Source organism: Harpegnathos saltator, unplaced genomic scaffold (assembly GCF_003227715.2).
Source record: "Harpegnathos saltator strain DR-91 unplaced genomic scaffold, Hsal_v8.6 scaffold202, whole genome shotgun sequence".
NCBI lineage: Eukaryota > Metazoa > Arthropoda > Insecta > Hymenoptera > Formicidae > Harpegnathos > Harpegnathos saltator.
Genome location: NW_020229987.1, coordinates 927,301 through 955,203, shown reverse-complemented (window position 1 = coordinate 955,203; position 27,903 = coordinate 927,301). Strand labels below are relative to the sequence as shown.

The 27,903-nt window shown below is 49.1% G+C and overlaps 1 protein-coding gene across 9 annotated transcripts in view; it reads right to left on the bottom strand.

Annotated features, from left to right (window-relative positions):
- Nucleotides 1-4,772: 4,772 nt before the first annotated feature.
- The window catches only part of LOC105186472 (neural-cadherin), a 209,825-nt gene continuing 186,694 nt past the window's right edge, over nucleotides 4,773-27,903 (bottom strand). For 7 of the 9 annotated variants that reach the window (XM_025298003.1, XM_025298002.1, XM_025298004.1 and 4 more), the window contains 22 exons: nucleotides 19,701-19,844; nucleotides 16,584-16,699; nucleotides 15,926-16,090; nucleotides 15,626-15,763; nucleotides 14,097-14,283; nucleotides 13,537-13,770; nucleotides 12,879-13,051; nucleotides 12,583-12,732; nucleotides 12,023-12,328; nucleotides 11,366-11,639; nucleotides 10,895-11,103; nucleotides 10,425-10,757; nucleotides 10,099-10,305; nucleotides 9,720-9,991; nucleotides 9,183-9,388; nucleotides 8,935-9,077; nucleotides 8,250-8,861; nucleotides 7,807-8,107; nucleotides 7,354-7,543; nucleotides 7,046-7,287; nucleotides 5,993-6,439; nucleotides 4,773-5,729 (listed from right to left, as the gene is read on the bottom strand). In XM_025298003.1, the coding sequence (XP_025153788.1) occupies nucleotides 5,620-5,729; nucleotides 5,993-6,439; nucleotides 7,046-7,287; nucleotides 7,354-7,543; nucleotides 7,807-8,107; nucleotides 8,250-8,861; nucleotides 8,935-9,077; nucleotides 9,183-9,388; nucleotides 9,720-9,991; nucleotides 10,099-10,305; nucleotides 10,425-10,757; nucleotides 10,895-11,103; nucleotides 11,366-11,639; nucleotides 12,023-12,328; nucleotides 12,583-12,732; nucleotides 12,879-13,051; nucleotides 13,537-13,770; nucleotides 14,097-14,283; nucleotides 15,626-15,763; nucleotides 15,926-16,090; nucleotides 16,584-16,699; nucleotides 19,701-19,844 (5,159 nt within the window). In that variant the 3' untranslated portion in view covers nucleotides 4,773-5,619. The remainder of the gene's footprint in view (nucleotides 5,730-5,992; nucleotides 6,440-7,045; nucleotides 7,288-7,353; nucleotides 7,544-7,806; nucleotides 8,108-8,249; nucleotides 8,862-8,934; nucleotides 9,078-9,182; nucleotides 9,389-9,719; nucleotides 9,992-10,098; nucleotides 10,306-10,424; nucleotides 10,758-10,894; nucleotides 11,104-11,365; nucleotides 11,640-12,022; nucleotides 12,329-12,582; nucleotides 12,733-12,878; nucleotides 13,052-13,536; nucleotides 13,771-14,096; nucleotides 14,284-15,625; nucleotides 15,764-15,925; nucleotides 16,091-16,583; nucleotides 16,700-19,700; nucleotides 19,845-27,903) is intronic. The other 2 variants (XM_025298006.1, XM_025298010.1) reach the window with 1 other exon arrangement.

Here is a 27,903-nt window from a genome sequence, read left to right as displayed (position 1 = left end):
CTTTTTAACTGCTCATTTAATACGGTGATAACTGAAATTTATGTTTCTCTTTTGTAAAAAGGTACTTACGCCTCCATTACCCTCGTATGAGGCAAACGCTCAGTTTACATTTCTTTTTTTTTTTAATTACTTAGATGTGGCATAAAAGTTGACTCTGAAACTTTCTGACTTTTTACTTATAACCATTTAGATTATATCTGTATAGTTATTTTCTGAATTATGTTAATACAATTTTTTTAATACGAGAAAACTAAAATTCGTTTTTTTAAACGAGGGCAATGGAAGGTTAAGTAAAAAGGATGAAGAAATTTTTAATTGTACCACTAGTTTAGCTAGGAAAAGCTAGAAAATTGCTTTTTAACAGCTCATCTCTAATACGGTGATAACAAATTTGTATTTTAGATAAAAGTTACGTTTTTGTTTAAAAAAAAAATAATTATCTGAAGCCAAAGTTGGCACGAGCGAAAGTCATTACTGGCAACGATCGAACGAAGGAGGAGGTGTTCTCGTCATTGTCCTGTATGAGATGTGCGGACTAGTGCCGTTTTCTATTTCTGTTCATTTTCGCACACTTCCAACTTGTCCCTCGTTATCCTTCTCCTTGAAACTGAACGGAATTCGGTTAATGTTAATTATGTACGAGTTCGCTCGCGCTCGGCCCTGTAGTACCCCGTTTACAAAGTATCTTTGTGCACGATCAGGCAGTGCTTAAAAAAGATCGAGGATATGTCGGATGAGCGTAATCATTTTCTTCCCGTTTTGTTGTTTATTGCATCGATTGCGGCGGTCGATAAAAAAGTGTCGAGAGACCGGCGCCGGTCTCTCGGTAAAACGTACGAGATCTTTGTCTCTTCTTCTTTTTCTCAAAAAATACCATATAAGTACGCGCTTAGACGGTAAGTTCCCAGTTTTATGTAGAAAGTCACGGGACTAATTCCAACTAATTCGCCTTCGCTGTTTGTAACGAACGCCCGAAGCCAATTTCTAAGATCGTACGCGCGGATGATGCAAGCGTATGAGGCTAATCGCGAGACTTCGAGTGACTTGAGTGAGCCGAATCCTTTAATAATATATTAATTACGTTAATTCATCGCGACGATCGCCGGAATGGACTCAAGGAACGTATCGTTGCTCTCTCGCCTTCTATCCCTCTAATTTCCCTCCTTCTCTTTTCTCTCTCTTTTTTTTTTCTTCACTTCCCCTAATTGAATTCTATGATACTTCTCGACGTGCTTCTTCTTTTTTTCCCTCCGTAACTCACGTTCCTTATCCGCCGTACAGCTTTAACGACGTCGGTTGAAAGTAAGTACGAGTTAAGTCAGTCGGTCGTAAATGAAATCCTCGTGAGTGTGAGCGTTTCTTGAGCAACAGTCGACTTGTCTGCTTCATGGGCGTTTTGAATCTAGCACGGGAGTGGAAACCGTCGTAATAAAAATTGAGCTCGACTCTCGACGCTACGGTCGCGGGAGAAACGCAAACTGACGCCCGAGTCATCGAGTTTGACGAATAACGCAACTTGGATCGCTTGGGGTGGTGGATTGTTTTCACGCGTCGCTCGAAGATGAAACACTCGAAAGGCGCCGGAGAGACATCCGAGAGATGTCTTCCTGAATGTCCTCAGCACATCTTTCGGACTTCCGTGCCGTTTCTCGTGTCTCGATCTCGACTCGGTTTCGATCTCTCGTCCGCGCGGATTTCTCCAGCCACGTTTCCAGAAGCTCAAGGGTTCCGCCTCTTGTCGTGCGTGTTTCACGGCTGACGCACGCGCGTATTCGCGCAACTCTCTGCAAAATTTTCACGCGAGACGACGAGGTGCACGGGTCGAGCGAACGGAGAAGACTTCGAGCCTCGTCGATGCGCGGACACGCGACCGATCGCCATCGCGAATCTACGAGCCTCGCGCGTGAAACGGACGTTACGCGAACTCGCTCGGTCCGATCGAATGAAAATTCACGCGATTATGTCGATGCCTCAATTCGAGTTGATCGATCTCGAACGGTTCACAGCGCGAACTGCTGGACCCGCTCGGTATTCAACAGCCGGAAGGTTCCTTTCGTGTTCCATTCGTCGTCCGATTTCTCTCGCATTGCTTTACGTTCAAATCGAGAGGACGAGGATGATCTTTTCTTCTCGTCTGTTTCCCTCCACATTGATCCTCGAGTCGAGCGTGCGATCGATCGCGTCTCACCGACGTTGTACGCTCGTTTAATCAAACTGCCTTATTTTTCCCTTTTTCTTTTTTCTTTTTTCTTTTTTTTTTTTTGCTGTTTTTGCCACTGCACACACGCGACGCGCGCTCGCGCGCTACTCAATACAGTTATTCAACGATAATCCTCTTTCGTCCTTCAATAATCCCATTCAAATACTATCTCTGCTTAGAATCTACTTGACGGAGGGAGGGGGGGAGGATCGAGTTGATGATAGGAATGTGTGGAGAAACTAAAGGATCTAAGATGAACGGTGGGCTTCGATGAGTGACGAACGCGCGGGCACCGAGAGTTTACGAATTCTCCTCGAGCGAGACAGAACAATCATCTCGGGTGTCACACGAGTCCCGAAATTGACCGAAATTTCGACAAGGAGATCCCCCTCTGGAATTCCTCCGCAAACCTTCTTCTATAAGTCTATAAAAGAAAAAAAAAAGTCTATTAATATATCCGTCGTCGTCTGACTCGAATCCTTCGATTTGTCAAATCGACTGATCGATTCGCGAGTAACGGTTACTGCTGAATTTATCGCTCAAAGTAAAATTACGCGCAATGACCCGGCAATCAAATTGCGCAAGATATTCGTTGTAATTTGAGGGAAATCACCAGTGGCCGCGAAGATGTGTCTACAAAAAAGACGATCTCAGTGTCCTGCGAATGCTCAGACTTGCGAATCGCTCGGTGCTCACGGTCCTCAGGAACAACGATAGCACGCGGGACATGTGTGAGTGTGTGTGTATGTGTATGTATGTGTGTGTGTGTGTGTGTGTGTATATATATATATATATACGTCTGGGAGTATACGCAACTTAATATCACAAATTCGTTGAAAAACCATACGCAAACACGATCATTGATCGTAGGACAATTATACAGCGATGCGCAGTGACGCTGATGACGCCGGCACACTCATACACATGTTAATTACAATATTCGTACAAGTGCTTATTTAAGACGTTACTTAAACGCCCACTCCACGGCCCTAACCGGTAAATTGACTATTAATATTCCCGTTGAGAATTTTACAGGTTTTCCAGCCGGGGCTCGAGTGCGTGGAAGGTTGCGCGAGAGGCGCGTCGACGACGTGCCGCCGCGATCGCGCGTGCACGAGGACGATCGGCGTCGGGGAGCTCGGCGAGTGTCGTTTCATCGGCCGGCCGCGTTCATCGACTCCGGTTAACTCCGGTGGCTGCGACCAGCGGCTCTTCTTTGGCGCGTTTTCTACATAAAAAATACTAAGTATTCCTCTCGCATCACAGCGGACTGAGAAACTGATCGATTGACTGAGACTCCATTCTTCCGCTTGTCGCGTGAGATTCCTTATTTCTTCCTACACGGTACTTCTAACTATGTTACACACAGGATGCTCTCTCCATGCTCATCGTGATCTCCTCTTTGTGTGTCTGGATTATCGATCGGTAACCGATCGGTCTCGAGAGTGATCGACGCGATTGTTTCTGACTGTCGCTGACTGAATGTTCATCAGCCGGGAACGGAATCGCGACCTCTGCGCGGCGCGTCTCTCGATATTGCCGTATAAACGTGAACGTGAACCAAATTATCTCTTTTACTTCTTTTAACGACGCATCGTCGAGTCATTCGGCATGACTAGAACACGGAATCCTGCCACGTTTCCTTCTCTCTCGCCTCTCTCGCTTCCTCGTGCACGCGTATTTCGCGCGTACACCCCCGCGTCGTGTTCTCTTCGCGCCCCGAATCCTCCTCTTCCTTCTCGATGACGTAAAATAAATATTAAAACTATATCGAGATATCAACGGTGAGCATAGTTTTTTTTTTCTTTCTTTTAGCGATGCGAATCTCATCTCTCGTGTTGTCTGTATGTTCGTACGTGTCCTCTGTATATATATATATGTATAATATATATTTGTATTTATATTTATATATATATATATATATATTTATATTTGTATTTATATTTAGACTTTATATCCGCTATATTATAATTATAATAATTACATTACGCGCGCGCGCGCGGTAACTCGTGCTCTCTTCTCTCTTCGTTTCTTTCTTTTTAATCTTTTCTCGGACTTTCTCTCGTAAATTACGATTAATCACTTTCCCCTCTCTCCTGTCGCGTCTCGTGCGCGCCTATATAAATTCATATTTATAATATATATATATATATATATACATAGATATATATATATATATATCATAATGTTCAATATAGTAGTAGTAATGCTATCACTGAGGATGACGATGGCGACGATGAGGATGGCTCCCGACGTCGCGACAACTATATATATATATATATATAACGATACCTTAACGATAAACTTCTATTATGGCAGACTATCTACGGTAGGATCGTTCGTCGAGAACGAGAGAGAGTACGCTGCGCGGTTACAGGACTCCTTCGCGTTCAGGACAACGAATACTCGTCGAGGATACGTCCCGTGGGACTCGTGCAGAAGAACGAAGAAACGAATGGTATCCGCCGTGAGCGGCGAATCGTGTCGCCGAGAACGATATCATCGTGTCAATGTCGCGTGTCTATATGGTGTCTGCATGTATACGTATATGTCCGTTACGCGTGTACGTGTGTATCGTATATGTGTGCGTTTGCGTGTGTCTGAATGCCCATGATTACCGTCGTTACAACACATCTAACGCGTTCGTCCGATTCGCGACGATAAATAAATAAATAAACGATCCCGCTGTGCGCGAGGCGACACGCCGATCTACGATCCGACACTGACGACAACGACGCGATATATACTTATACGTATATATGTATATTTGAGTGTATGCGTGGAGATAGTTTTTACGGTGACCGATGAGCGAAACCTACGCGACCGGGGAGGGTGGTATCCGTTAGAAAAAGTCTCGCGCTTATCTTTGGATTTCACTACGTTTTTACGTATTACGTACTATACAGATAGGTAATGCGACTTGTCTCCCTCTCTCTTGTCTCGTTATATACCACCTCTACGTGTATCATCGCATTATTGCAACGTTCGTTTTGCACCTTTGACCCTCGGCAGGGTCCTTTCTCCCGTTTGAGTGTGTATATGTGTGGGTGTCTAGGTGTGTAGGTATGTTGTGAGTGTGTGTGTGTGTGTGTGTCTTCCCTCGTGTACACGTGCGCACCGCGGGTGACACGACGACGCGTCACGTGTCTTATAGTACTTTCACTAGACACACAACGACTACGAGGAAGCTGTCTCTCCCTGTCCCTTGAGAACTCGTCACTCTCGGCCGAGGGAGGTGCGCCCTCCGTCCTTCGGGATCTCCTGGATAGTTCGCGATGGATTCCCGGAGCCGATGTGACGGCCGTCATCAGGTCGTCTCGGTTGAGGTCGCACGAGCACTCATTCGGATGATATGGATCGCGTGACTCGATGCGGTGCGGTGCGGTGTGGAGGCTCAGTTGCGGTGTACTCGGCGCTGATTAGTCCTCCTCCTCGCTCTCCTCCGCGGGCCCGTACATGTCGGCCAGTTTGTCGAATCTGGGACCCCAGGCGCCTAGGTACTGGTACTCGTGTTGTTCGTCGTCCGTACCTGAAGAAGAGCGGGGAAGAGAGAAAGGCAATTATATTACACCGATCTTAGTAGAGTCGCCAAGAGTGACCAGCAAGAAAAATTGAGATGAGAGTTGAATTTTCGACAATAATTTCTCGACAGAGAGAGAGAGAGAGAGAGAGAGAGAGAGAGAGAGAGAGAGCAATTTCTTCAAGATAGCCAGACACTAGATTCTTCCTTGTAAAGTGCCGTCAGTCAATCGAGAAAATCGAGCCATCGCGGAAATTCCTCTCGCAACGTACCGGAAGCTAATGATGACAGAGAACCCGCGGTGCTTCCGCCGCCTTCATACGCGTAATTTCGTAAATCGTCGAAGGGAGGTGCGTTCGGGTCGCTGTCAGCCCTCTTCTTGTGATCCTCGATGAAGATGCCGACGTTCGGCTCCGGTCCGAGCGGATCTGAAAGATAACGTTCGTGATCGCTCATGGGCTCTCGCGAGATTTTCGTGGCGAGTCGAAATAGACATAACGTACAGGTCACTTTGCACGGCGGCAGCTTGCCGCCCATTTCCGGGATCGGACCGCCGATCGGGATCTGCAGGGGTGTGATGTCGAACGCGGTCATGTCGTCCTCTCCGCCGCCCTCGTCGTCGTAGTTGATGATGTTCTCCCTCACGTCGTCGTCCGGCCCGGGATACTTTATATGCGCCTCTCGTCTTCTGTTGTAAACGACGAACACCAACACGAGCACTGCAATATCGACGTCGATTCAGCATTGCCGTAGTCGTTGGGCTGATCGTTATCAATGTTCAAATAATACTTCTCTCTCTGATGGGAATTCAAGTGCGTGCAAAGTGTAACAACGGCCCAGCGCGAGCAGTGCGTTCTACAGTGTGACGTTGAAATGTACAAAGTGGGTGTCAGTCTTATCAGTTGGGCGTAGGGGTATCGAAACAAAAGCTTGCCGAGGAGAAAGGGTGCTACTCGAAGAGTGCGCCGCCCTTCGAATTAGTCGTCGTAGGGCGAAACGCCGGTACAGTTTCAGGATAGTTTACGGATGCGGGGAGTAAACAGCGCAAAGATAAAGGAACGAAATAAAGAAACGTGAGGTCTCGTAGTAAAGCTGGTTATATATTTCGGTTATTACTCAGTCACCTGTTTGTTACAAAATAGCCAACTGAAACATAATGAAACGTGCACAAACGTAAAATGATATAATAATGTTTACCGTGGTGTAATAATAACAGAAGTGGAAACGAGCATGCACGTAAAACGATATACTCAACTTCTAACGTTGCAAAATATTCGACAGCAATCTTGAGGCGTATCTTCGCCATATATGTCTAGAATACTAACCGAGTATGATGAGAAGGCAGACGAGGATGGCCGCCAGTGCGCCCATGCTCAGCTTGAGCGTTTGTCCTTCCTGGACCAGCTCGCAGTTCTCACCCCAGAAGCCGTCGGGACAGATGCATCGGTATCGGAATCGTGGGTCCTGATTGATGCACCTGCCACCGTTCAGGCAGGGATAATCGATGCACTCGTTCTTGTCCATACAACCCTTGTTGTCCGGCGACGGGATTCTTCCCTCTCCGCAACTGCGTCCGGCAGATTACGATATATTCTTCCCGAAGATACGCACCGTGCGATAAATGGATACTCACGTGCAGTCGTACTCGTTCCAAAGATCGATGCATTCGAAGGGGTCCTGGCAGATGACGTTGGCGCATGGTTTGTTCGACGGACAGTTCCTCTCCAGATTCCGCGCCATCGTCGCCTGGCCCCATTGGGTTCCGTTCATGGCAGGAGGTAGAGGAAGGTGTTTCCCTTCTAATCTTATGTCGTCCAAGCATCCTGAAAGGGGAAACACTCGAAACATTCGGGAGGGACAGGAATAATATAGCGGAATAATATAGCGATTTGATTTTTTCAATTTTTCCGGAGATACATTGCAAAGAAAAGGATCTCAGCTTTTACGTCTCATTCAATATCACGCTTACAAGATGAAAAACTATATCTGTCCTAAAGTCACAATTAATCATACAAGTCATTACGAAGTATAAGAACCGATATTTTTCAGCGCAACGATCTAACGATAGTTTCGCGCAGAAACTTACCTTTCTGATAATCCGCGTAAACCTCAAACGTACGAACGCCAGTGTATTCCGCTTTACCGCCCGCGTAGACTCCTTCCTGCTTGTCCACCAAGAGCCACTGATGGCCTTCGAAGGAGAAGGTCTCGTTGAATCTCCGTCCCTCGCCACCGTCCAGTTCCAAGGTCGCCGCGGACCCGTACCTGGACACTCTCACCGTATGCCATTGTCCATCGTCGACGGCTATCGCCGAGAGCCAGATGTCCCGCTCCTCCGTCCTAAGACTGTTCAGATTATATCTGAAGTGCAGTCTGCTGTCTTTGATCTAGAATCACATCACGAGTAAGCATCGCACGATCAGTTGACGTTGTATCTAGAATAGGTAGAAACACACACTCTCTCTCTCTCTCTCTCTCTCTCTCTCTCTCTCTCTCTCTCTCTCTCTCTCTCTCGGAACGAGCACTCACCTCCAAGATGGCGTACTCCCTGTTGTGCTGGTCGCTCACTCTGAACAGCTCGCCGTGGATCTCCCGAGTACGGAATCTCAGTTGTACCTGGGTCGAGTACTTGTCGGGCTCGAAAGACAACGCGTACTTGGCGTAGCTCTGAGGCTTGAAGGTGGTCGGGATAGTCGGTGTCATGCAGCCTGGACCGGTCCAGCCGGGATTGCACTGGCATCTCGCCTCGGTGAAGCTACCTACGCAGGTGCCGTGCTCCCAACAGCGGAACGTCGACTCTTGGTTGTTGCAGATCTCCTCGGTCTGGGGACAACCGGCGACGCTGTTCCGCGACAGGCCGGGGTGAGCCAAGTCGTACAGCTTGCTGTTGTGGAAGAGATTCTTGATGCAGCCGTCGAAACCTTTGCCCACCGGCATGTGCTTCCACTTGTAGTGCGTCGGGTCGAATTGCTCCACGTAGAGGCCACCGATCTGCAGTGGCGCGTTTACGTTCAGGTACTCGTTGAACGGCGGCACCGTGCCCTGAGCTTGGCAACTGGTGTCGTTAAACTCTGGCGGACTGCCGTCCTCCAGCTCGGATATCTCCGCAGACTTGCAGTAGTCGATGATGAGCTTCACGGTCTGCGACGAAAATGTGAGCTTTGCCGTCGGAATGCAGTGTGCTTTCGCGAGGAAGAAAAAAGTCGAGACTCACCTCCGTGTTCCAGAAAATGTCGAGTCGATGCCATTCGCCGTCGTCCAGGGTTTTCTTCGGTTTCACTTTCAGCTCCAAGGTGCCGGATCCAAAGTCAATCAGCAGCCTCGGTATACCGCGTTCCAACTCGACCGAGATGAAATCTGTCGGCGGATTGACGCAATAAGATTATTCGCGCGCGCGATTATTCAGACACACCCAGTCGTCGTTGTTTTACATAAAGAGGTCGTTACATAAAGTGGTCTTACCGGAAACCATTATCTCGTCGGATTCGGGAGGAACGATCGGGCCGTTATACAACAACAGCCCGTCGGACTTTCTCGTGATAAACTCGAAGCTCAGGTGACTGTTGTCGCACATCTCCAAGGCGGGGTACCATGCCCAACCGTTGCCACGGAAGCTCCTGGCGGTTTGTTGACACCTCGGTCCGTTGTAACCGGATGGACACTGACACCTGGAGTAGTAAAGCAGGAAGCTGTCGTGTCAGTTCGATTTGAATCAACATGTCTCATGAAGAACAGTTTGAAGAACAGTTTTGAAGCTTTATTTTAATTTAGTTTTTCTCCTTTTGAGAAAAGAGAGAGAGAGAGAGAGAGAGAGAGAGAGAGAGAGAGAAATCAGTTTTTTAGAAAATGTTTCGCTTCTTTTGATTTGAGAAATTGTCTTAAACTCCTTATTTAATTATTATAAGAAACAAGACGGTGTCTGAGAGAAGTCTCTTCCGTGAGGATGAAGTTTGTAGAGACATCGAGAGAGACGCGAAATTCAATGAAATCTTTACTCACGATAAACCGAAGCGATCCTCCACGCAACGTCCGCCATTGTAGCAGGGGCTGTTCCTGCAGGACTCGCCCTTGCTAAAGTTTCGCGCCCCGCAGGTACACTCGGCTATCACGTCGACACGCACACCGACGAGCGCGGTCCTGTTCGCGTTCACCATGTACGGCAAGCTGCTGATGTCGAGGGTGTTTGTGCAGCTGCCCTCGCACATCTCGTTCTCGTAGTAACACTCGTCGATGCCGACCATAGTTATATTGATGCCCACGTCTTTCTCGATCTGTCGGTCGGGCGATTTCATTAGCGCGATTATTTTACTGGTGAATCTTAATCCAGAATTCGGAATCTGTTTCTCAATGAAACATCTTGGCGATATTTGACGTTTACCTCTTCGCGGTGCATCAGGACGATGCCGTTGAGCCTGACCGGTTTATAGTACAGCGAACCGTGCGCGGCGAATCTGACATCCGTCAATGGTGGATGCATCCTCCTCAACTGCACGCTGAAGACGTCCACGTTGTCTCGGTCTATGTTCAGCAAGTGCGACAGCTTGTCCCTAAACAGGTCCACTTTGCTTCGACTGAGTGTTTGATTCTGAAAATCAAGCAGACTCTGTGTCACTTTTCTGTACTCACGTCAGTTCTCACACGTGTCTTGTACAATCCTTGTTCGAATCGAAACACAAAATCGATGGAAAATCTTGTTCACCCCACCTGATAGTTCCAGACACGGATAAAGTCTTCATCCGTTATCCCGGATATCCGAACCGAGCCCGAATTCAGCACCGCTTCGTGCGGGATGCTCTTGACGGTGACGGTCACGTTCGCTGGCACGTCCGTCTGCGTGTGCTTCCGGTCGTAAACCTTGAACCGCAGATGATACTTGCCGTCGTGCGTGCCCGATTTCATGTAAATCATGCCCGTGTCCTCGTCGAGCTTAAATTGGTTGTGCTCCAGTCCTTCCCAGTAGAACTTTTTATCCGGCAGATCCCAGTCGTCCAGATCGTACACGTACACCCTACCTATCTCGGTGTCGGGCGATTGTCCCTGAAAATTCATCGCATGTCACACTCCATCGCGCCGGTAAATCTGTCCAGAAACCGCGACAAGCGCAAGTGACGCGCGCGAGTAGAAGAAATTGGAATCCCGTTCGCACAATCGTTCACTGCTGCGCTGATACTCACTGCGTAGTTATACACAAAGATTTCCTTCGAGCCAGGCTGCATCTTGTTGTCGTTAACGTCTCCTATGATGACGGTCAAGGTACTGGTCCCAGACATGGAAGGATTGCCAGAGTCCTTGATGACGATGGGAATCAAGAACTCCTTTTGCTGTTCCCTGTCGAACGACCGTAAAGACGACACCACGGCCATTCCGTCTCCGTTGGCGCCCTCTGAAAAATAAAATAACGAAAACTTGAGTGAAGAACTGTACTGTGTGTGATGGTCACTCTCTTATTTGAGATAACATCAATCGCCAGTGTGGCTGGATATTGAAAAAGATCGAAGACGTGTGTTTTGATAAGAGAATTGAAAGCATCAGAGGCGAAAAATAATTTCAGATTATTATTCTTGAAGAAAGGATTTCTCTCAGCGAGAAAAGATGTTACGTTTTTTACGCAGGCTATGACGAATATTCTTGTTGACGAAACTCACTGTTGTCGCTCTCTACTTTGAAACTAGCTCGGATCACGTCGTTTGCGTTAGGATCCATCCGGAAAGTGAACGGCGGGCCGTTGCTCCTCGATCGGTCGTCGTCGTCGGTAGCGAGGATCTCCACGACTTTTTTAGTTTGTGCGTATTCCGGCAAAACTGGACGATAATCCTTGAGGAATCGGGGCGGATTATCGTTGATATCCTGCACGACGACTGTCAGAGTGGCGGTCGCGGTTTTGGGCGGTATTCCATCGTCGATCGCCAAAATTTTCACCTACGACAAATGATCAATTTTTCAGTGACTTTTACACGCCGCTTAATTCCCCTTAAATTTCCATGCTATTTTAATTTCCACTGCGATTTATAATACATTTCATTAAACACGATACGCTTAATTAGCATGCTATAATATAAATTTAATTGCTATAATATATTCATGTTAAGTAACGTAAATTTAATTGAACAGATTTCATTAAAATGTTTATTTACGCATTCAGAATCGTTGAATTTGTTCATTGGAAAGATTTATTGAATTCCCCCTTAAATTTTATAACTTTCATAATTGTAAATTTTTATACATAAATAATTATAATTTTTATAGTTTCTCCACATTGGTTTTCGGTCGATTTTTCGTAATCGATTCTTCGTAATCTCTACCTGATGTCGAGGAGTCTCCTCGCGATCGAGGCTTCTCTGAATCGACACTGTGCCGTTTTCGTTGATGAAGAACTGTCGCTTTCGATCGGAGCTTCTGTCGATGGAATAGGAGACCTTGCTCTTCCCACCTTGATCCGGGTCGGTGGCCTTGAAAGTTTCCAAGGTACTGCCTATTCGAGCGTTCTCCGCAACGCTGGTCTCGATGTTGGCCTTCTCGAACTGCGGCTGATTGTCGTTGATATCTCGCAATTTCACAACCACCCAGGAATAGGCAACGTGATACTTGTCGTTGTCGTTGTCCTCGCCCTAACAAACAGTCGTCATAGCGCGTACGTGTCATTGCTACGAGATTCCGCACGAGATTTCCGTAAGTGCAAGATATACCGGAGCAATTTATTCCGCGAGGCCATCAATTCTTGAGACGTACGTAAATCGAGCTAAAAAATTTCAGGAGGGTTCTCTGGGCCTCGAATCTCAGGTATATCCCGCGTTACCGGGAGATGCATGCATGCGGGCCTCCGCGGGAGTTTACATATTTCATGCAATCCTCCTGGCCTTACCTTATCGTTCACCTGTATCCTAAACCTAAAGCCATTGCTCTGCAGTTGGTCCTCGTAATCCAGCGACTGTACAATTTTCAGCGACCCCGTGCCGTCGTTGTTCCGCACCATGGTGAACTTGTCGGCGCCGTAGCCGCTGCTCTCGATCACCTGAAAGCCGTCGCGTGCGTCGCTTATAATAATCGTCCGGCCGAGGCCGACGGCCAAAGGAAAGATTCGCCGGAGCGAAGTGGTCGCGACGATCCAACCTCGCCGAACGGCGAGGAGAATTGTGAAAACGCGAACGATGGCGCTACCTTGTACTGGAACTTGTTGGTCTCGTCCTCGTCGTGGACGGTGACGGTGAGTATCGGCATTTCCGGCAGATCCGGCCCTTCCGTCTCGTCCACTTCGGTGAACCACTCCTCCTTGGTGAACTGCGGCGGCATGTCGTTTATATCTTTCACTCGTATCGACGCCGTCCCGGTCCCTGAAAAGAAGGCGCATACGTGCTCGGCAACGACACCTGGCTCTGGCCGCGCGCGCTCGCCCGGCGGAATATCAACCGTCGCTCCCGGGGAAAATACTTAAAATATGCAGAATGATACCGCGAGTGTCCGCCGACGTTTTATGGACGCCGCGATGCCGGAATACCAACTTGCGCGCGAGCCGCAAAGCGGATATTTGGGCTGGCGGCGCGGAGCACGCACAATCGATGGAATCGTATTTTACGGGGGTAGGGTGAGGAGGGGGGGAGGGGAGGCAAAACAATGTCAAACATCGGCAAATGGACCGTGTCTTCTTCCACATTTTCCGCGAGTGGAAAATGCGCGCGCTCTGTATTGAATAATTTCACGAGGCCGAGATGGAGTCCGCGCGACAGCTCGTTGGTTGCGCGAAACGTGCTGGGAAATTGAGACGAGGCATATATATATGTAAATACGCGGGATTAAAATAATACCGCCGAAAAAGTACCTTTTAACCCCCCTCCATCCATCGCGACGACCTGTATAGAATAATCCGGGGTGCGTTCGCGGTCCAAGCAGCACACCGCGGTCTTGATTACGCCGGTGTCCGACTCGATCTCGAAGATCGGCGAGCCGGTCTCCTCCTCGATCACGTTCTTCTCGATGGAGTAGACGAGCCTCGCGTTCGTGCCTTCGCTCGGGTCGTCGTAGTCCACGGCCGTCATCGTCATCACCACCATTCCTACACGGAAAAGTACAAAATCGACGCGACGAATGTTAATTCTCCGACTGAATCTCCGAGATGATGGAAGAAGGGGTGAGAAGAAGGTCCACACTGTTATTTTCGACGACAGAAGAGGACGGACGGACGAGCGAAGTGCCTCTCTCTCTCTCTCTCTCTCTCTCTCTCTCTCTCTCTGAAAGACGCGTCCCGACGAATCGATCAGTCTTTTCATCGCGCCGCGCGCGAATTTCTCCCGAGAGAGGATTTAATCGGCGCAAATGTAACGTTACGAGACGAACCGCGCTCGTCCGGTCAGCCCCGTCCGCCGGCCATTGGCCACAAACCTGCGGTGCCGTTCTCGGTGACGTTGCCGAAGTAGACCCCCTGCGGGAATATCGGGGCGTTGTCGTTGATGTCCTTGAGGTTAACTTGCACGTCGGCGTAACCCACGAGACCCTCTCCGCCCTCGTCCTGTGCAAACACGGTGAACCGCCACTGCGGCCGGCCATTCGGTTGGTCTCTATCCAGCGGCTACACCGGGAGAAAAAGGAAGAGTGTCACGTATAGGAGATCCTTTTGAGGAGCCGGTCAAACATACAATTCAACAAGGACGTCGTGTATTGACACGGCCTTCGCCGGGAACTCAATATCGTCGCGCGCGCGTCGCCGATATTTGAATTATTCCGCCGTGTACTCGCAATATCGCGCATCTCCCGCAGCCACACGTGCACAAATGTTGCGTTCCCCGCTTATAGAAGAATGAATTTCCCGCGTCAGGCACGCGCAGGTGTTGGATTATTGCGCCCCGGTGCCGGCGTCGATCGATCTGAGGTCGATCTTGCCTGAGCGACGATTCGACCAGCGAAATCCTTGAACGGCTCAAAATCACTGTCATTTCCGGGGATTTTTTCCGAGGACACAACGAAAGAAATACAAAGATGAAAATGAAAATAATATTTATTAAGCAACTTTTTCAAGGAAAAAAGTACTTTTTTTTTTGTAAATATTTTAAAGAAAATGGCGGCGTTGAAGCCGAGACACTGAGAGCCCTTTTTGGCCGACGCTCTCAGTTACGGTGTTACAGCATTGGATGTGAAGCAAAAACGAAAAAATTTTTACTATTTAGATGCCAGAAACTGAAGAAGTACATATGGATATTTAGAAATATTTACTTTTGTGGAAATGATAAACACTTGAAACAAAATTTCATGTTGTCACCTAAAAATTTCGTGCAAAAGTGTTAACTGCGACAAAGGGTTTTAGCATTCCGCAAAATCCAAATGGAATTTCTTCAGTTTCCAGCATCTAGATAATGAAAATTTTTTCGTTTTTGTTTTACGTCCAATGCTGTAGCCGTGAGACTGACATCGCTGAGGGCGTCGTCGGTCAAAAAGTGTCTCGGCTTCAACGCCGCCATTTTGTTTAAAATATTTACAAAAAAAGTGGTTTCTTTCCCTCAAAGAGCTGCTTAATAAATACTTATATTAATTACTTAATTACATAATATATAATTATATAATATATAATAATTATATTAATACTTAATAAATCATTGTCACTTTTGTATTTCTTTTGCAATGCTCTCAGAAAAAATTCCTGAAAATAACGATGATTTTGACCCGTCCAAGGTGGTCTAACCCTTTAATCCAATGCATTCGACAAAGACGCACGAGTCGAGTCTCCACGTCGTCGCAAATTCGCAAAATGGATCCTCGCGGCATATCGTAGCGAGTCGGCGTCTCTCTGCTTTTCTCGTATTCCGTCGGAATATGATCGCGATTTGGGCGGCGAAATAGCGTTTCGCCGCGACTGTATATCGGCTGTATATCGGTATTCAATTACACTATAGGAGGATGCAATCGGATATACAGACCTTCAGGACGAAGATCTCGCCGGTCGTGCGGTTGATATCGAACTTGCTGTTGGTGGGATTATCGGCGTCGATGCCTTGTCCGGTCAGGAAGTAGACGATGTTTTGCGGTCGGTCCTTATCTCCGTCGGTGGCGGTGACCTGCGAGCCGAATTGCGAATTGACCGTAAGCTGACAGCTGCGGCGCGCGCGCGCGCGAAACGTTCCGAACCGAACGACGACGACGACGACGCGAGTTTTGCGGGCCGGTCGTGTAATTCGGAAGGAAATTCGATGTAACGATGACATAAGGAGAGCAATTACCCCGAGGACGCGCTTCGGCAGAGTTCTGTCGTCCTCCTCGGTAATTTGTGTCCTGTAATTTGGTCGCTCGAAGACGGGCGGGTTGTCGTTCACGTCCTTCACGTGAATTACAACAGTCGTGTAATTCTCCTTCAAGTTGTCGGAGGCAGTAAGCCGGAGCTCGTACTGCAAGACACAAGCATGGATTTCAATCTGCCGCGAAAGCATCTCGCGTTACGTTATATTTTCATAGCTCGAACAGCATTCTTTTCCGCGCGCGCGGAGGAAGACGAGAAACGCGTTGCGTTTTCGCAACGTCAACGTCAGACTATTGTTTCTCGGATTGATATCTCTCGTCTGTGTAATTAAAATGAAAGCGTCTTCTCCTACGGTATCGCTCGGCGGCGAGCGGCGGAGAACTGCAATGACTAATTGTTTAGCCACTCTTTAGGAAGGTAGAAATGAAGACAACGCGGCGCGCTCGGGAGAAAGAATAAAACTTGCTGAAATCCTTTGTGCGCGACCGAGAAGCCCGGTTCTCGAATAACTTTGGAATAAATAAAGAGAACTTAACGTCGAGTGCGCGTGCGCACACCACTCGACGGGAACGGTGCTACAAGATGCGGCTAAAAGGCGTTCGAGCGGTACACGCTTCAATGACATTTATGGCGATACCTACCCTCTTCCTCGTCTCATAGTCCAACGCACCCGCGACGTAAATGGCGCCGGTCATGTTTTTCACGGCGAACGCACCGCCTATGTTCCCGCTCGTGATCTCGTATCGAATACGCGAGGCTGCGACAGAAAAGAGGATGCTTTTAATAAAAGCTACGTGTCAGGGCGAGCCTCACCCTCTCTCTTCCCTCCTCCTTTTCTCTCTCTCTCTCTCTCTCTCTCTCTCTCTCTATCTCTCTCCGCGGTGCATTGTAATCGAGTGAATTCCGAGATAAAAGTTCCCACTGCGAGGAGTGTTTTATCGAATAAGAAAGTTCACGAGAGCTGTACGCGAGCGAAGGAGAGGAGGGAGCTGAATGGCGAGAGAGTGGGCCACCCTTCGACCGGTTGACCGCTTGAACTTTGCTCGATGTGCCCCCCCTCCCTCCCGATCGCGATAATTCGCGATTTACACGTAATCTAGATGGGGTCCGCTCGAGGTAATTCCGCGCAAAACGGTAGTCGTTTCGAGCCGGTCTCGGATCAGGTAAGGACGATAGCACGCGGAACGTTAAATTTGAGACTCGGCGAGCTGGGTTTATCTATTATTTTTCTCTTCGTTTTCAGCAGAAGGGTCGCTTCGGCTTTCGCATCGCCACCGTCCGCCATTGTGGCAATTTGCAAAGCCTTTGAACGATCTGCAAGTTGCGATAGAATCCAGCTCTCGTGGAATCATCTCTCTCTCTCTCTCTCTCTCTCTCTCTCTCTCTCTCTCTCTCTCTCTCTCTCTCTCTCTCTCTCTCTCTCTCTCTCTCTCTGTGAGAAAACGTTCGAAGAGTCCGAATTAAACTTGTAAAGGATGCTTGTGCAAATGTATGTACACAGAGAGAACGATTTAATTGAATTTAACAAATGCTTATTTGGAATAGTCCAAATAAATTTTTTGATCGATCGAACGAAATTTTGTTTGACGCAACAAAAATATTTTGTTGCAGCTTAGTTCCAACGAAATGTTTTTGTTGCGTCAAACAAAATTTTGTTCGATCAATCAAAAGATTTATTTCGACTATTCCAAATAAGCATTCGTTAGATCCAACTAAATCGTTCTCTCTGTGTAGATATGCTCGGTCGTTTCTTTTTTATGTCGCGCAACACAGATTCTCGATAAGGAAATTCTACCGCAAATTATCTGACGCATTGCACCCGTTGCGGTGTCACTGGCGGAATCGGCTGGGCCGATCTCGATCATTCGCCGCTTTAAATCGAGCGGTGTCTCTCTGTCTGTGTAATTTTTCAATCAAACAACAAACACACGGGGGCAATCTCGCACGCGCTGGAAACGGCGCGTTGATGCCGGCGGACTTTAATCTCGCACGCAGCGTCGCCTGCATCGTTTGTCACGCACCGTCACATTAATATACTTTACGCTATATTGGCTTTGCACCCGATTTGCACAAAGAATCCACACAGCCCGAGTCGCGCGGAACGCGGGTATCAATTTTAGGCGCGCCATCAATATTTATCGAGCGGCGAGTTCGACGTTTTAAAAGCACCGAAAGTGCGCACAAAATCGTTTAATGACCAACGTTTCATTTAATCCACCGGCGGGATCAAACACCGAAGCGCGAATTAAATGCGAGGAATTTGCGCGATTGATATTGCGCCAACGTTTCACGGCGGGACGTCTCACCCCGCCCTCCTGCCCCGTGATGCGCATATAATTATTACTTTTCGACGAACGACGAGGAGCGCGATTCGAGTTTCCATAGAGATGATCCTGCCGCTCCTGTATCGCGAATGTACACAATGGTCGAGCGCGATCGTCTGTAGTTGCGCTGCGAGAGAGTTTCTACTTCATCGTATCGGACGCGTCTCGTGACAAACGAGATTACATTCTACCTCTGGTATTAATTGCCCCGCGTCTATTTATAGTTGACCGCTGAAATGTAGCCGAATATACCGAATATACACCCGATACACCCAGCAGCGCCCACACGCGCTGTTTAAAGCGCGGTTACAAGGAGCGTTGTCAATTGTTGATGTTGGCTGCGCTATTAAAACGCCAGAGCGCCAGAGTGAGCGGTTCATACCCGACTAGAAATTTTGATCAGGTTCACCTAACATTGATAAGGACCTAATAGGGTGAATGAAAGGTAATCCTAAGTAAGTCAGTCCTTATAATGTCCTAACGACAAATGAGTAAGGAAGACCTTTATAAGGTTATAATGATTGAGTCCACATTAGGACCTTAATGTACCAACCTAGTGTATGATATAATATGGTTCAGTTGATCAGGTCCTTGTCGGGATCTTATTCATTGTACCTAATATGATTTGCATTATCAAGTTTTAACAAAAACCATTTGTAATTAATTTTATATGTATATAATATGAATATGTGTGTGTATGTGCACGTGCGCATGTGTGTGTGTGTGTGTGTGTGTATGTGTAAAACTTTAATAGTACTGAACGTAGTATAAAAAAAATATTTTTATAATGCGCCACATATAATTGGAGACAGTTCAATTTTTATCGTATGACGCGCAACGACGAGTAGTTGCCTGTGGCGGCGTGTGCACTGCAGCTCTCATTTGTCTTGCATTTGTCCATATATGGGCCTACAAGACAAAAGACGCTCGAGAAGCAGTTCAGTCGCCTACTCTGTGCGTGCGTGTTGCCTATCTCAGTGCGTGTTTATGTTGTGCGATGATTTATTGGTCGTGACGACACAGTTTGCAAGTATGCTCAAGCGATTTAAAATATCGTTTCATGCAAGTATCTTTTTATTTGGAAGTGACATGAAAGAATTTCCAGCGTGTCATTTCTTATTTCCAATGTCATCCGTCCAATATAGCCGTGGCGAGTAATCAGGGGCCATAATTTGAAAAAAAAAAAAAGCGTAATAAGGATTCCATAAAGTAAGCTCAATAAAGACCTAACTATGAACCTTACTAAGGTCCTAATATCCACGCTGTGTTACATGACTTACTAGGACCCGATAGTATTACCTTATTGGGACTTGATGTCCAAATGAGGTTAACCTGATCAGGACCATGGGATAAATTTCTAGTCGGGTAGTTGACAAAGCAGCTAATCAGCGACGAACCGCGAAGAGAATCCGCGGAAAGGAAGAGGATACTTACACTCATCGTGATCTTTGGCGGTAACGGTGAGCACCGTATGTTGGATGTCCTCATTCTCGTCTACCTCAGCCTCGTAGAGGCCCTTGTCGAAGTACGGGGGATTGTCGTTCTTGTCGGCTATCCCAATGCGAATGAATTTCGTTACTGCAACATGCCAAGAAAAATTTGCGCCGTTAGATTGCGCGACTCGCCAAACGATGCGCTCTCTCTCTGTCTCTCTCTCTCTCTCTCTCTCTCTCTTTCTCAGAGCCGCTGCGTAATTTCACATTTCCCCCGCGAATTAATTCCGTTGGACGTTAGAGACGCGGATAATGCCTCTTCACTTTTGTATTATGTATTTTTTCAACAACGAGCGCACGTGCTGCGATAAAGAGCGCTCGGGAGTCGAGACGTTAGTCCCGATTACTCTCAACGTTGAACTACTCGTTAAACATTGATTCGCAGTTATTCAGATACTCCGTTCGTGAAGTTTGTACAGGGTGTCTCATGCGCCGCGACTTAAATCTCGCCGAGGGATTCTCCGGGCGATTTAACGGCAATTTTTCCTCAGTGAAAACGCCGAGGCATCGGCGAGCGATACGAGCGATCGAACAAGGGCGGCTTTTCGCAAATTAAACTTCGACCGGGGCGAAATGGATGACAAAATGATCTCCCCCGATCAGCTCCAAGTTCAACCGGACTTCAACAGAAGTTCGCCTTCGGGCCTCAATCACAAGGATATCGTTACGTGGAGAACTGAAAAGTCCTCACGAACGGTGATTTCGCTCGACACTTTCGACGAGAAACAATCGTCTCCAAATTGCTCGGAGCAGCTCTCTCGGCGAAATCAAGATCGCGAGGTCTATATAGACGTAGGGACACTTCGCAGGAAGTACGTCCGCGTCCACAGGTGCGTGTCGCGGCCGTCAGGACGACGTTGAAGCGAGCAACGGTGAAAACGTTGTTTCGCGATTGTTACTCGCCCGCTATGTTTATGCAGGCGGCTGCCCTTCGCAAGAAAGATGTCAGCGCGAGCTATGATGCTGCAAGTTCGACCCTTTAAGTGCCCCCTATTCTTTTCCTTTCCTCGGAAAGGAAGTGATGGTACGATGTGCGTACGATGTTACATAACAAATGTAATAAAGATAAGCCAGAGTGTCTTCTTTTGCAGTATTCAGCGCGAATGCAAAATTCATACGGCGTGTTGGTCACATTTTTAAAATCTGGCTGGTACACCGGGGAATATTCTATATCCATTCGCGCAAGTGCCGTCGCTCTCAAGAAGCTCTCAGAGTAATGCACATAATCAATTATGTATTAAAATCTCGGCTGCGCGGGAGCAAGCATTTGTATATGCCGCATGCGACGAAATTTATTATGACACACGGCCAGACTTGTGCGCTCGCATCTCCGAGTTTGCAAAATATTTCTAAATAGAAATCTCTCTCTCTCTCTCTCTCTCTCTGGCCCCTTTTTTTCTTACGGCCGTGCCGAAAACGCGCAACGCATCTCGCCGGATGATTCAATATTTGTCGCTGGAAACTTTACACTGCGCGGCGCGTGTTATTAATCTACACAGTTGTAAAATCCGACGTTAAGCAAAACGGACGGAAGGCAAACATTAGTCGAACGCGCATTATCTCTCCGCCGGCGAGGATCGTAAATAAATCGGGCGGAACAATCTCGAGCATTTTATTGAGTATTTACATACGAAATGATACGGAAAGGGCGGCTTCCGGCCATCGGCCGGAACTTTCCTCGCGGCGCATTATGTATTCTCGCGCGGTTTGCTCTTAATGTACTTAGCGCCGAAGCGCGGAACTTGAACGATAAAGAATCTCGCGACCGTTAATCATTTTTTCGCCCCGCCGCGGAAATTTAAGATGGGCAATTACCGGCCGCGGCGCGGCAAAAAGGTTAAGTAGTTTCAGATAACGGCACTTCATTCCAGAAGTAGACGTTTATTGATGGAACTGGGTTGCCCAGCTAACGTATAATTGCGTTGGCTACCTTCTTACTCTCCTCATTTTCTTTTTCTTTTTCTAAATCGGCACATTAAGCCCTTAACCGCACCTCTCACGGCGGTAAGAAGCGCCCGGTAAACAACCGATAAGATCCGCATACATTTTGCATAATACACGGCGGATAATGCGCCATAAAGACAGGATAATGTTCGTCATTTCGCGAAGCTCGACGGGAGAGACGCGCTGTCCGGCTACCGAGACGTCCGATTAATTTCGCAGCCGGCGTTTCTATCCCGTCTCCAAAACCGAGAGGGAAAGAGAGAAAGAGAGAGAGAGAGAGAGAGAGAGAGAGAGAGAGAGAGAGAGAGCCGGTCAGCGAGCGAGACATGGGCGCTGAAACGGCGGCGAAATTAACGACGGGCGGCGAATTTATCCGGAATTAATTGCCGAAGCGAACGAACGAGAGAGCCGCATTTTGCTCGACGCGGTTGCCGCGCGCGTCCGTCGCAGCCTCGCTCGCGGATCCAAGCGTATCTCTGCATTTGCTTAACAAAATCGCCGAATCGACATTGTATTAGCGTAACGTATGTACACCGAGCCACATTAGCGGCATATCCGTTAAAATGCGTTGCCGCGTCCATTCGACGCCGAACGGGCCGTGATATTGCGCCGCGGCCAATTTGCTCGGAGGGAGCCGCGCCGCTAAGGATTTCTCTCTCTCTCTCTCTCTCTCTCTCTCTCTCTCTCTCTCTCTCTCTCCATCCCGCCACCCGGCCGTTTCAACTCCGGCCGTTTCCTCCGCTCGACAAATATTCGGTTGATTAAGTTAATCCGGGCGCGGATACCTCTCTCGCCCCCGGCCTCGTGTGTGCTCACTCCTTCGCCAAGTGTGATAGTTCAGAAATGGGTAGCACGTGTGAACCTTAACGTCCGCGAGCTTCGTACGAGCTTCGTTTAATTTCATTAGAAGTTAATTATATCCGGGGAGGATTCTCCGCGCCGCGCGCGCTCGCGATTATGTCCTTAATGGGGATTAAACTCCCCGAGTTGTTTTTCAAGTGGGACACATTCAGCCGCCAAGCCGCGCCGCCATCGCGCGCTCGCATCAGCTCATGACTCGCGATGACTCCCGGTCCTTGCCACTTTGCCTCGACATTTTCCAGCCCGTATCGGGACTAATGAGAATTAACGTCGTCGTCGTCGTCGTCGTCGTCGTCGTCGACGAGGCAGGATTTATCTCCCTATTTTCGGAGATTTCACAACGGCGATAGCGCGCGCTGAGAATAAACAGATCATACGATCGAGGTTCTCGCTCGCCGAGCAAATGTTTAACTTTGCTGGGATCATCGCGCTTTCAAATGGAGCGCAATCGAGAAACATTGTTGCGAGTCACTACGTGTAACACGGTTTAGACGTTACAGCGGAGCTCAACCGAGAGAGAGAGAGAGAGAGAGAGAGAGAGAGAGAGAGAGAGAGAGAGAGAGAGAGAGAGAGAGGAAGCGAGGGATATAACTCGCGCTAACGTCACCTTCCGCACTTAATAGACTCGCGAAACAAAGCTCCCCCTCCCTCGCGTCACCTCCCTCCCCATTCCGCGTGTCGCGTCGTCAATATGCACAATTACGCGAATGCATAAACCGATTCGACGCGGGGGAGACATTTGTTATCTCACGGTGCGCTGTTAAACACCCCGGACGACCGTTATTAAAGCGTCGCGGTTGCGGCCGCGCCGCGCGGCGAGGGGGAGAGATTTATCGCCGGCAGTAAGCGCTAACTTCTGCAAAATAATCGGCTCATTTTCGCGCGGAGATCGCGCCGGCGATAAACAGCCGCGGCGGGGAGGCGCGCATGATTGATTCGTGAGCTCGCTGCTTCCGACGTGACCGGGATAAAGTTAGGAGCCGGATGCGTACGCGCGCGCTATCGTGACGGGCGGAATTTACGTAATGATAATTCATCATTGCGCCTATCGTAAGTGTTGCCGCACGGCTGTGTGCATACATCATTGTTAACGGTCGAGAATGTCGGTTCTCTCCTTCTAATAGATTGCGCCGGGCCGCGATTCGCGATGCGGCGCGCGTCGCATTCGCGAATTCGCCTGTACCCTCGCGATAATGCGACGCTAGATTAACGTAATCGGGATAAATCGCGCGCGCGCGCACGCGCGTTTCTTCCGCCGCGGGAAAGCGTTGCGCTGCGGTCCGGAATTTATCTTCTGTAGGGGGAAGAGGGCCTTTTCCAGCTGCGCGCGCGTTGTAGAATTAAACGCACGCTCACTCACATACGGCCGGCTCGCTCTCCCCAGGAGTTTCTATCCCTTATTCAGGACGCCGTGCCCCCCCCTCCCTCCCCCCTCCTTCCAGCGTCTTCGTTTTATCCAGGATTTCCGAGAGACATCAAGTTTTAACTAGCGCGCGTCGGAGATACGAGAGAGTCGGGATGTATTCCTTTTCGGAGGAGTCCCTTCCTCCGAAGAGACACCGCGTTATCGCGAAACGACGGCACGGCTGATTCCGAGGAGTAATTATATGGCGGAATAGTAATCGCGCGGCTGCGCCGGTGTTATAGAAAAGTGCGATGAATGGGACGATTCGCCGATAAGTCAAGATCTCGGGACGGTTTTGATAACGAAGTCGCGCGACGTGAGACTAGTAGTAGTAATCGCATCGATGCGCGTTTAATGAATTAATCAGCGGCGCGCGGCACAAGCGTAACCGTAATGCGGACTAATAGCTGTGTGTGAATTAATTATCGCTTTATTCACTCGTATTAATGAATTCTGTCACGACGACGTAAATATGTAATATTCAGGATTGAGTCGCGAGTCGCCCGCGAAAATATTATCGACTGCTCGCTTCTTGGCGTCGCAACCGCGCGACGCCGCGCGATCGATGCGCCGTATCTTCCCCGTATAATCTGCGAAAACATTTTAACGGCTGTTTAATCAATATCAGCCGACGACGAGTTGGAGTTCGTGCGACAACGACCGTTTCCGTGATCGGAATCCCGTTGTATTAGAAAACTGCGCGCTCTTTCCCGCCCCTGCTCTCTCTCTCTCTCTCTCTCTCTCTGTCTCTCTCTCTCTCTCTCTCTCTCTCTTTCTCTCTCTGTTTCTGTCGTCGCCGTATCTTTTCACCTTTTGTCGCGACGGGATCCAAAGTTTCCCGGGGTATTCACGTCGCAAAGGAGATTTGCCGCGCGCAACTCGTGCCGAAGTAACAAATTCCCGCGCGCCGCCCCGCCGAGAGAAGATCAAATCAGGACCTAACGCGATGGGAGCTCGACGCCAACGACGTCGGGGGTGGTGCGATTGACGATTTTTTCCTCGGACTCGCTGCAACGTGGAGTCCATCGAAAACCAACCCTCTCGTCCTCCCTCTTTCTTTCTCCCTCTCCCTCTCTCTCTCTCTCTCTCTCTCTCTCTCTCTCTCTCTCTCTCTCTCTGTCTTTCTTTCTCTCTCCTCCTTCCTTTCTCTTTCTGCTCGCCAGGGAGAGAGCTACACCCAATGACGGCACACGACGGTCCCACAAAACGCGTTACTGGGCCACGGGGTAAGAAATCGATGAAGCCCCCACCCCTCTCGCCCACACACAACCCCTTTCCGCCTGCTCGCTCTCTCCTCCCCCTTCAGCCCCAGCCCGTGGCGAGCATCGCCCCGACGGCGCTGAGAGAACATTCGCTTCTTAGCCGCACCCTGCAACACTCGATTGGTTTCTAAAATACGAGCACCCTCGAGGCCTTTCGTACACCACATTCTTGACGCCGCAGAGGAGGTGAGGAAGAGGAAGCGAGAGCGAGAGAGAGAGAGAGAGAGAGAGAGAGAGAGAAAGAGAGAGATAGAGAGAGAGGGAGGGAGGGAGGGAGAGAGAGAGAGAGAGAGAGAGAGAGGGCTCGTTAACGCGCCAAGGCGGCGACTCTCAAGGGTCGACCAGCTCTGGTCTGTGGAGTTACACGCCGCCAGGATTAAGGGCCGATCTCCGCGCATCGGAGACTGCGACCCAGCCGCAGCTGGCGTGTTCTCGCTTTGATTAATTTCGGAATTTTGCCAGCCCCGGGCTGTGCCGCGGCGTCGCCTCCACGCACACGCGTTCGAAGCGGCGAGGTCTGCGCGCGCGCACGGCGAACGCGGCGGTAGTTGCCCTGCGAATTATGATTGTCTCTGCGACACTGTCAATAATGTGTCACGTGATCTTCATTAATTATGGCGAATTAGCATTCGTGATTTTCGATGGCCACCGGCGAGCGAATAATTACATAATTTTCGTATAATATCGTGTTCCCACTATTGTTACCGTCGCGTCGATTGTCTGACTCCATTAATACAACTAATTGTTACTCGACCGTTCTCCACGGATATACACGCGTATAAGAACGGCGTGTGTGTGTGTGTGTGTTTATTCGACAGACGTAATGAAATCGAGAGGGGCGCGCTCCTCATGGAGCCGTGCTTTTTATTCAATTTATCCAATGTCCGAGTGTCATAAATGTCACTTTGTTGCTGTTAGTTCACAACACAATTGATTTCGATCGATCTACCGGCCTTTCCCGCCGAAAATCTCCAACGCATTGTCATACGCGTGTTTCTACGAAAGTCGCACGCATGTTCAAGGTGGCCACGTGACTCGAGCAGTTTTCTTCGCTGATCGAGAATCAGCTTGTCGATTTTCCCCGCGAGGGAATTGCCTGTAAGATCCTTCGCGGCCGGTTTGGGAGACGCTTCATGCGAGGCGACTTTACGCGCTTTACGTCCTCTGATTGCTTTACGGCCCGTGGCGGATCTCACGCGATCCCGCCCGATGTAATGAGACGAACGAGGCGTTGACGATTTTGTGCCGCGAGGGGTGCGCGGCTCCATCGCGTAATCGCAAAAGATCACACGCCGGCGGAGAGGGCGCCATTGAGCGTCGCCGGGCAGATTTAACAAGCGTACACGAGATAATCCCTTGAAAACAATGGAGGCCATCTTCGCCGGAAGCCACTTGGTGGACATCGGTCGCTCGCGCTCGCGCACCCTATTTCTCTCTATCTCTCTAATTGCGTTTAATTTAATCACCCGTGGTAGCGATTATCGACTCTCCGAGAGGACGATTGCGAGCGACTCGGGTCCGACGAGGGCTAAGCCGCATTAATTTAATTTTCTTTCTCCGTGCGGGCGCGAGGCAAAAACTGCCAACGGCAAATCTTATCCTGCGCCGAATGTCCACGTTTCCTTCTCGTCTCTGTTCTTGCTTTTTACGCGACACCAGGAGAGGAGATTTCTCGCTCGGGTTTGTTTTTTACGAGCGAGCGAACGAACATGCACGCTGCATGGCGCGGCCTTCAGCGAAACACCGGCGGAAGATGGAACTTTGGCAAGGGACCAATTAATCGATTAACACAAATTACGGTATGCGTCTATACATCATCGAGAGATAGACACAGAGAGAGAGAGAGAGAGAGAGAGAAAGAGAGAGAGAGAGAGGGGGAGTGAGATATATCTACCTCGGGGGCGGCAAGGGGCCATCGCGCCGCCGTAAATTTCTGGCGATAGTCACGCGCCGCGCGAATTAATTATCCGGATGATCAACTCTCGCAAGCGTCGCGCAAGCTTCATACCGATCGGCGGCGGTTCGCGGGAGGAGCTGGTGAAAGAAACCGTTTCCCGGAACTTTTTCTCGCTCGTTGACGTAATTGCAGAGTTAGAGAGGGGGCAGGGGCAGGATGGAAGAAAGGGAGAGACGCGTCACCATCTCGTCGCGGGCGTATAACCGTGTTGTAGACCAATCCGTGTAATAGCGGCCGCGCTTTTTCACGGCTGCGTGTAACAGTTATTAAAAACCGATACACGCGCTCGCGCGGTGTGTGGAGGAGGTAAAGACCCGTGTTCCGTGCGGGCGCGTATTTCAGCGGCAAACGTGATGGAGCCTCTCTAATTCCCACGGCGCGACAACGTCCGCGCGGGCTTCTCGCACGGGACGAATAAATCGGATCGGCCGCGAAGCTCAGCGGGGAATGTGCGCGGTCGGGAATGCGATCTTAAGCAGATATATAATAATAAAGACAGGACGGACAGACGAGAGAGAGAGAGAGAGAGAGAGAGAGAGAGAGAGGACGCGAAGAGGATAAGGGGTAATTTGGGAACGAGCGTAATCGATGAAACCGCCATCCAATTACTGACAGAGCAACTGTTATCTCTCCGTGCGACCGATTTCGCGGAGCTTAATAGATAAAGTTACACTCGGTTACACAGCGGCGCGTAACCCGCGACGTTACTAATTTT